Raw genomic sequence first — 9977 nt, 5'->3', positions numbered from 1 at the left:
TCATGAGTTTTGCCTGTCAGCAGCTAGATGCGCAGGGCCCCAGAACCCAGATGCCCCTGCACCTACCTCCTTGACAGCCGGCAGGTTTCATGGCCTCAGCAGGGGCTAGCATACCTGCAGCTTTCACCCTGCTGTGCCTTCTCTCTCTCTCTCTCTCTCTCTCTCTCTCACACACACACACACACACACACACACACTGCCACCCCTAGCCCTGCTGAAGGGGGCCGCCAACTGCCAGGGCTATGGGGCCAGGGACCCAGGTCCACAGCCCCCTGCCCCCAGCAGGAGGTGGCAGTTGCTGCAGTGGAGCAGAGCCTGCCTGCCTACAGCAGGCTTGGGTGGGGTGGGGAGGGGAGTGACTCCCCGCTACCGTGTGCACTCCCAGGGAGATAAGGGGGACCAGTGCCCCCCAGATGTGGGCACAAGGTGGGCGGGCACAGGCTGCCTGCTGTGGGCTCAGACTTCCACCATGCTGCCCTCCCCCAGGCTGCGGAAGCCCCAGGGGAAGGCAGCAGAGTAAGAGCCCACAACAGGCAGCCTGTGCCTTTCCCTACACCATGCACAGATCTGGGGGGCATGGGTCTTCCCTGCCCCCCCAGGAGTGTGCACAGTGGTGGGGAGCTGGCTCCTCCCCCCAGACCCAGATGAGCCACCTGCAATCCCATCACACTCCCTGCTGGGGCCCTGCGGCTGTGTATTGCAGTCCCGGGCCCCAAGCCCCACACACTGCCCGTTTGGGCAGCAGCCCTAGCCCCAGCACTACCCAACTCTCTCCTTCCCTTAGTCTCCCCCCACCACTTACCTGCAGGAGCTGTTCTCCAGGCTGCCTGGCAGCCATGTACATATACATATACGTGCACATGGTGCCGTCTGCCTGACCACCCTCCTCTCGCTCCCTCCTCCTTGTAGGCTGGAACTCTGCCAGCCTGCAGAGAGCTCATTGCAAAACTGTAAAATCCGCAGGTTTCTCCAGTAAAATGAGAAATCTGTTTCTCCAGTAAAATGAGAAATCTGTGTTCTCTGGTAAAGGGTAAAATCTGCTGTTTTCTCCACTTCTCCATGGGAAACAGAAAACCCAGATCCCTGGTTGTTACAGCTTAGTTCCAACTTATTGGAGTGTAAGAGCAGTCACATAAACAGTTACTGTAGAACAGTTGACATGCAATCCATTTTTGCTGTGACACAATTTGTCCTGGACGGTAGGAGGATTACTCTAGTGTGATTTTCACTTTTGTGAATGCTGATCATTAGCTAACTTAGGTATTGTTATAGCATCTGGAGCTCCCATTATGTAAGTGGTAATGAGGTATGCTCTTTAACCAACTTCCAAAGTATTGCGAGGATATGTTCATATTTGTACAGGTAAATGGGAAGTAAAATTTAATATGGAAATTATGCTAGTTCTTATAGTTCTGCCAGTTGTGCAAATATTTCAAATGTTGTGATTGGTATATTTAGGGTCCATCTCTTCCTGTGATGCATTTCTCAACGTATTTCAGTCCAGAGGTTTGAAACCAGAAGTTATCTGCCCCTGTGCTAGTTCTTCAGAGGCATTAACTGTTGCTATTCGCAGGTAATCATCCTTTGTGAGAATGTAACTGAATATATTTCTTAAAAAAGAAATGTATGTGCTGTAAATATTGTGTACAGAGTATAGCAAGACAGAATACGGTTTTAGTTGCTTAAAGGATGTTAAAATTAATTAATTAATTAATTAATTAAATTGCTTAAAGGATGACTGACCTAGTTGTTCAGTATCTCATTTAAACCTGTGGTAGAATTCTTAAAACATGGAGTTTGTCACCTCTTTCTATAGCTTAATGATTTATAAAGATGTTCTGAGAGATGTTTTAAACAACTTGTTTAAAAATATCAAAAAAGCAAGGTCAAGTGTGTTCTTTCCTGATTTTCCAGAAAGCTGCTTGAAAGCCCTATGGATGATTTACTGTGGTATCTTATACAATCTTTACTTACAGAATTAAAGGTATTGAATCCTTAAGTAAAGGGTTTCTCTATCCAAAATCTTAGCTTGTCTCCTTTGAGTAATTGCCCACATAAATATTCTCTCTTGTTTAGTGTGAGCCTTTGACCAGACCTTTGTTTTTTGTTATGTTTTTTACCCATAGCATGTACTCATCTCTTCACTCTCTTCACCAAAAGAATAGAAGGGAGTTCCACACTTTGCACCCCTGATTCATCTTGGTTCATCTTAGCCTTCTGGCTGAGACTTGTCAGCTTGGTCCCACATCCTGTTACCATTCCTCATCTAGGCCTTTTTTTTTGTCGTTGTTACACTTTTTTTTTTTCAAAGCTTTTCCTCTTCCCTGTATTTTGGAGGAGATTTGGCAAAGGGAGTAGATTTTGACAAGAGTCCCTTTCTCTCCATGCCCTTAGGCTTGGGGTATTAGCACCTTTCCTACCGTTGCCCGTGAAACTTTTTTTTCAAATGAACCATGAGGTTCCATCATCTCTGAACCTCAGTGCATACTGTGTTCCCAGAACTCACCTGTTTGGATCTATTTTTACTGAAGCCAAAGTTTTTTAGTTGCTGTAGCTGTCCCATTTTGTGAAGGTTTTATTTTAGCATCAGAACCCCTACAAACAGTGCTTTTCCTTCCTGGGGAAAGGCCTGTGTTCCCAAGGGTGACATTTGTCACTACCTCAAAAATGAGCACCAGGAAGGAAAGAGAAATTAAGAATATTTCTCTTTAAGTCCTTAGGTATTTCTTTAGATCCCATCACCAAGACCAGAAGTGACAGTGCTCTTGGTGCTGTCTCTGAAAGAAACCTGTCTCCTCAGACATCATGCCAAACAGCATCATTGTACCAGCCTACCTCCCGATGCCATGGCTGATCTTCTGCCAGGATACAGAGTAATGTTACCACCTCGTCTCCAGTCAGATCCAATACCAGAACTCACAGTATTGTAGATGCTTCAAGGTCTATACAGGAGCCATGTGAAGCATGGAAGGACCATGGCAGTGGGACCAGTCGGGTTTTGAGATGTCCCAACCCTGAAAGGACTCTATAAAGCCTTACAGACTATCAGGCATACCAAGACCAGCCCTCCTTTGGCTTCAAGCATTCCCAGCCCAGTGGAAGTTCTGCAGGGGATCGCTGAGCATTGCTAGCTACATCTTCAGCATCATCTCACCCCACTGTCATGGGATGCTGGTGCTGTCCAAGGCTGTTGACATTAAGATGGGTGGGCAACATATGGCTAGCTCACAGAGCCACCCGTTTTTGTCTGTGTATGTGCCCACATTTAAGCCTCAGCAGTGAGGAGCTGTGCCAGGAATGGGCAGCTTCCAGCTGTGCCTGTGTCACCACTGCTTCTCCCCACCCCACCCTCCTCACCCTCCCCAAGGTTGTGGTGTGGGCACAGATTCTAGCTGGTAGAGAGCCACACTCACACTGCAGCTGGAAGATGGGGAGGTGGGGGAAGACGGAAACAGCAGTGGGACAAGTGCAGTTTCCATCTTCCTGGCCCCATTACTGATGTGCCACCAAAAGCACTCAGACAGGAGCCGGGTTGTTCTGGCCCACCATTTATTAAGGTTGCTAGCTGCTGCATTAAGAGATGTAAAGGGTACTTGTCCCAAATAACTCCAACTCGCTTTTCAGACTGTTCAGACTTTGTCAGCTGCATAGCCTTCCACATACCACCTCCATTTCCAAATCTTCCTCTGGTGTGGAGCATACCTACCCTGACAATTCATATGCACACCATTTCTTGGCCCATCATGTTTTTCCGCTCAAAGACATAGTGGCACCACTGTTTGACACACTGTTTTATTGAACTCCCACGCCAGGAATATCTACAGCTGAAATGTCCTATTCCCACAGGCAGTCTTAATTCGTGGTATCATGGCACTCTTTTATTCTCGGGTTCTGTTCGCACTTTGCCTCAAGCTCATTCCCTACCTTTCCAGCATGGCTATATACAAAAGATCAGCCAGAATAGTTTAAATAGTCTGACTAAAAGTACAGATTAGTGGGGTTCTAAAAAACATGTTTGGGGAGGGGAGAAAAATCTCCTGGACTTAGAAGAATGGCTGTGATTTACAATAGGGTCAGAAAGCAAGTTGGAACATTTCTGACAATTTTTTTAATCAAAATATGATGCATTTTTAGTGTGTTATTTTTTAACAGGGGTTTTGTTAGGAATGTTCAGAGATCCAGAGTGGAAGCTCTGAGGGGGAATGGTAGAAGACATGAATTTGAAAACCTGCCCCCTTTGGTTGGAAAACAGTGATTTTTGATATAATTCTGTTTTATGCAAACGTTCAAAATTAAAACAAGTTTAGAAACCTGGAAAGTTGTTAGGAAATATAATTGTTGATCTCTAGCCAATTCTTCTGTATTTTACATAAACTTAGGACTTGTTCAAATTATATTCCCAATGGGAGATTATTCTTACAATTTGAAAGGCTGGCTTCTAAATGGGCATTACCTATGGTTCTTTACTTACTTAAAACATTAGAGTGGTAGGGGGCCCTGTAGCAGTTGTTCTTTCCACTTGCGTGCCTAGAATTTATACCTCCTCGTGTGTGTGTGTTCCTACTGGAGTGCCATTGTAATTCTTTAACACTGGTTCTGTTTCTGTTGGGAAATGAATATATAAAACCTGTTATTTCTACTGGTCTCCTTACTGATCCAGTTTTTATGGTTGAATTTGTCATGCGCTTTCATCCTCAACAGAATTTCACAGTTTCTTTATTGTTTGTATTGCTATAGACTCATTCTTAGTATCGTAGCGACTTTGATTCCCTTCCCTCCCCCTTCCATATTTTAGACCTCCGGATTTAGGTGGGCCACCTCCAGGAAAAGCAGTGCTGTCTATGAATTGTTTGAGTTACAGTGTGATTAGAGTGGATACAGAAGAAAAACTGTCTGTGCTCACTGTACAAGATGTTGGTCAGGTTATGCCTGGAGGTAAGAAAACTACATTTAACATTTGTTTAATTGATAATCTACATTCCATGTAATTTATTTTGTGCAGCTTTCCTTAATCAAATAATTATAACTAGATTGTATGTGATGTTTCCTTTACAGCAGTGCAGCTAGCTGTCTTAATATTTGAAACTGGATTTTAAGAACAGACTGAAAGTATAAATTATTAAGTATTAAATATTGAACATATGAGGAAAAATATTGTCCTGCCTGCTTTTTAATTTGACCATAGTTTTAGGTGTGATGGGTTGCTTTTGATTCAGTCACACGCTAGTCTACAATACTAGTGAAATGTCAGTACGAGACATTTGTTTGCATTAATTAGAACTGCATAGTCATTGCACAGCAGAACAAAAATAGGATGAGGGGAAATAAGTGGAGTTGAGAGAGATCCTGTACATCTTACCTACTTATTCTTATCCCACCCATTTTTCCTCTGCTAATGGATAATATTCTTATACCATTACCTTTATGACTATCCTTATTATGGTGGTTATTTTAATCATACTAATAAATAATTTGAGTAAACATTTAACTGGTGTAATGAACTAACCATTTAAAAACCACAGTTGTTGGTGTTTTGTCCTGTCCAACAAATCATTAACATCTGGAGCAAATTATTTTTCATCTTGAATTTCCATCATAAAAGGTGTATGCCATCCAGAATAAAAATGTTGAGAGACAGATGAAGCTCTTGTAGCCCATTCTTCTAAAAGATCAATCTCTATCTTAATCTTATGATCTTCTCCAAGGCCTGCAAAAGTGATATATCTGATGCTCAGAAAATACTGGTGGGAGCAGGGATTTTAAAATTATCTTTGAAAATACATAGTTTTCACAAGTTGCTGATATTTTTAGCTTCTGGCAATGTTTTTGTATTGAAGGGGGAAAATAAACAGGATCTTTGAGTAAAAGAATCTGTGTGTTCATTGCAACACTGAATTCTGCCTCTCCTAGTGTAGCCAAATATAGTGTTCAAACATGAATGTCTGCAGAATCCAAAGAAAAAAATCTGTTTTGGAGGAGGAAGCATCAGGCTAGCAAGAGTGACAGATCTAGGTTACGGATAGTGGAGAAAATAGATACTCTAGCTAGATTACTGTCATTAATCTTTATAGTCTTAATGAAGTCTGCATTGGATGTAGGAAACACTTTGCTAGGAGCTTGTCACTTATCTACCTCCAAATGGGTAAGGTCAGTGACAAATTAGTGATAAAAAAATATTTGGGCCATATTTTCAAAGTACTTGAGCTTTAAGCCATGGACCTAACATTTCTTTTAGTAAGACGAATGATTGCAAATTCATAGGAAAAAAAGAAAGAGACCGAAGTGGGTATTAGGTATGAGTTGATTTTTGCTGCATTTCTGAGATGGATATGTTACACATGTACTGGCTACATAAGGTAGATATGAATTTGTCACTTAGATGTAAAATAACAAATACGGATATTTAAATTCAAGTGGATCAGACCAACTGGACATATATGAGGATGGTTTCAGGGTTTTGGTAATATCCTGTGCAAAAAGTAACTTCGTCTTACCACTCCAAGATGAGAAATTATTTTGTCTACTCCTAATGCTGAAATATCCAAATTTAGAAGCATAATGGGCCTATTACTAATTCATTACTATCTCAAAAGAAAGACATGGAAGATAAATTTGTCTGAAAAAATCCTATATTTCCTTTGACTTGGTGATAGATCCCATCTTTCTACAATGTTCTATGTTTCAGCATTAGGGTGTTCAGTATGTTTTAATACGTCCATCAGACAATTACATAGGCTGTTTTTCTTTGTGAAAAGTTAGTGCGTAGTGTATTTAAAATGTGAAGTAATTCAGAAAATTATTTGCATATCCTCTTCTAGTCCTTCTACTTAGAGGTTTGAGGACATTGGTTTAATGGGGTTTTGGGTTAATCTTATTTGATGTACATTTCTAATTGTGCTGACTTGCTTCTCAGGCATCTGTTGTTCTGCTGTTTTTGCCTTATGACCATGTTGGCTGTTGTATGGTACTAATTTGTATGTTCCTGACTTCTACTGGATAGAATCAGACCCGCTCAGTTGTTTGTGGGTTTGCCTTTTTAGAAGATGTTGTATTGTATCCCTTCTCAAGCAAGACGTAGGAAGTCATCTTCCCTCTGTACTTGGCTTTGGTAAGGTTGCAGCTGGAGTACTGCATCCAGTTCTGGACCCTGCACTTTAGGAAGGATGTAGAGAAGCTTGAGGGAGTCCAGGGGAGAGCCACACGCATGGTCAGAGGAGAAGGGAACAAGTCTTATGAGAAAAGGCTGAGAGGCATGGGACTGTTCAGCCTGGAGAAGTGAAGGCTCAGTGGGGACTTGGTGGCAGCTTATAAGTATATAAGGGTTGCGCACTAGGAGCTGGGAGAACATCTGTTCACCAGGGCACCCCAAGGGAAGACAAGGTCTGATGGTCACAAACTCTGGGAAGACTGTTTTTAAGATGGACATAAGAAAAACCTCTTTAATTTCCAAGTTCCCAGAGTCCGGAATAGACTCCCCTCCAGAAGTGGTGCAAGCACCTACTCTGGATGCCTTTTAAGATACACTTGGATGCCTATCTTGCTGGGATCATTTGACCCCAGCAAACTTCCTGCCCCTTGGGCAGGGGGCTGGACCTGATGATCCTGTGAGGTCCCTTCCAACCCTAATGTGTATGAAATCTATTAAATTAACATATCCAATGCTTTCATCCCTCTGATTCAGCTGGCTAATGCCAAGTTCTGTTACTTTGAGCTGGTAACAAGGCCATTGCTATGTTATGTTAGAAGAATTTGCAGTGATAAAAAAAAAAGAAAAGATATACTATAATGAGCACTATGAGCGCTACAAAAACAACTCAAGGCCAGCTAATAAAAAAATAAAAAGTTAATAAGGCTATACAAAACTTAATGATGATTAAATAAGGCTAAATATAAACAATACTATAATTCACCACTCTATAAGCAGATGCAACTTCAAAGCAATAAATATAACAAGCTACCCTAACACAGACAACTGCTAGAAGGATCATCTGATACAGTCCATCATGTTTCTTCACATCATCCCAAAACAATGTAAACAAGAGAAGTTATCAAGGAAGAATTTCTATATTGAATGCTTCAAAGACCCTGCTAAAAGTGATCATCTCTAACAGTGCCTCAGTGAGAAATTCACCCACCTTCCTGAAGATCTTGACACTACTGATCACTAGGACAGCCAAATCCCAGCTACGTTCCAAATCCAAGACAACTAGCACCTCCATTACTAATCTTCAGTATGCTGATGAATGTGCATGTGTCCATACAATTGAACAGCTCCAGGTTACTCTTGATTGCTTTTCTAAAGCATAGAAAATGCTTGGACTCAGTATCAACTTCACAAAAACCAAGATACTTTACCAAACCATCCAGCTGTTCCTCCATTTATTACAATTAGAGGACAATCCTTGGAGAACATGGGTTATTTCCCTTAACTGGATAGCCACTTTTCTCAAAAGGTAAACATAGACAAGGTTATTCAACATTGGATAAAGTCTACCTGTGTTGCCTCTCCAAAATCGTATTTTTGATGGTTGTGACATCAGGATCCAAACCAAACTTCATGTCTGTCAGGCTGTTGTCATTTCTACCTTGATGTATGGGTGTGAAACCTGGACAACATATCAGAAATGTCTGAAAGCTTTGGAAAGCTACCATCAGAAATGTCTTTGGAAAATCCTCCATATCATTTGGAAGGACAGAAGAATCAATGCCAGTGTTGCGGCTTAAGCAAATACCATTAGCATTGAAGCCATGTTTATGTGGTACCACTTCTGTTAGACAGGACATGTCATAAGGATGCCTGACAACCAACTCCCAAAACCTGTACTTCCAATTCATCAGTGATTGTGACTTGGAAAGTAAGCAAAAGAAGAGCCTCAACGATACGTTAAAGGCCAATCTAAAGAAATGTGATATTGACACCAATACTTGGGAGACTCGAGCACTGAATCATCCTCAGTGGCACTGTGATGTCTGACAACGGATCAGTCAATTTGAGCAAATTTGCCCAACTGTGGAGGCAGAATGGACAAGAGAGAAAAAAGGAATGAGCTGTGACCCCCACATTACCAGGTCCCACTCCTTCCTGCAAGAACTGTTTGTCCTGTCTGCAGTTGAAGATGCAGATCTCATATTGGCCTCCAACCATCTCCAGACTCACTCATGACTCCCCTATTTACTGGAAGACTGTCCTCCTCTTATAGGGACTGGTGCTGCTGATGTATTGAGTATATGCAAGTCTTAATGCTGATGGTAAAAGTGTCCTATGGTTCCATAGATAGTGCCATGCATTTTGGGGAGCATAAGTCATCATGTAATTTGTTTAAGCCAAATGGGCAAGCTGATGGTGATGATTATATCTGTACATGACCACAGATCATAGCACAGCCTCTATAATTCCTATTATTTTCCACCCACATCACATTTAAGGTGTTGCATATGATGGTGAATTAATTGAAAAATCATATTATCTGTCAGAGCGAAATACTTATTCCCCATTTAAATTTGTCTTGGCTTGTTTAATCACCTTCCATTTGTTACTTAAGAGGGTTATAAATATCAAAATGAATTTATACGTAGCTAAGCCTTAACTTAATACAGTAGCTTGTATGCACATGTAACTTAAAAACCCAAATGTTTGAGTTTATGGAAGACTATATGCATCCTATCTAACCACTGTTGACTTTTTTGTGGTGGTAACTGACCTTGATCATATATCAAAAACTTTGATTGCAATGTTACCTTATTTAGGTTGTTAATAGCATATATAACATATTTACTTGAATCTAAGTCTACCCCAAATTTAAGATGCCCCCCACCCCCAATAATTAGGTTCTATATATGGAAAATGTATAAATTTGTCATCATTTTCCAGGTATAGAATCTAATTATTGGAGGATTGTCTGGAGTTTGTCCCCCTCCCAGTGCTGTAGCAGGGAAAATAGTACCCCCACTTCTTTCCCCTGCAGCCTTCCTTTCCT

General features: G+C 41.5%; 1 protein-coding gene across 2 annotated transcripts in view; it reads left to right on the top strand.

Annotated features, from left to right (window-relative positions):
* Positions 1-9977, top strand: part of DIP2A (disco interacting protein 2 homolog A) — a 168037-nt gene that overhangs the window by 116656 nt on the left and 41404 nt on the right. For both annotated transcript variants that reach the window (XM_019523286.1, XM_019523285.1), the window contains 2 exons: positions 1459-1573; positions 4796-4935. In XM_019523286.1, the coding sequence (XP_019378831.1) occupies positions 1459-1573; positions 4796-4935 (255 nt within the window). The remainder of the gene's footprint in view (positions 1-1458; positions 1574-4795; positions 4936-9977) is intronic.

The sequence above is a fragment of the Gavialis gangeticus genome, unplaced genomic scaffold (assembly GCF_001723915.1).
Source record: "Gavialis gangeticus isolate Ggan-Ray unplaced genomic scaffold, GavGan_comp1, whole genome shotgun sequence".
In the NCBI taxonomy this organism is placed as follows: Eukaryota; Metazoa; Chordata; order Crocodylia; family Gavialidae; genus Gavialis; species Gavialis gangeticus.
The sequence above is the reverse complement of the archived record's forward strand: the minus strand, read 5'-3'. Positions and strand labels throughout refer to the sequence as shown.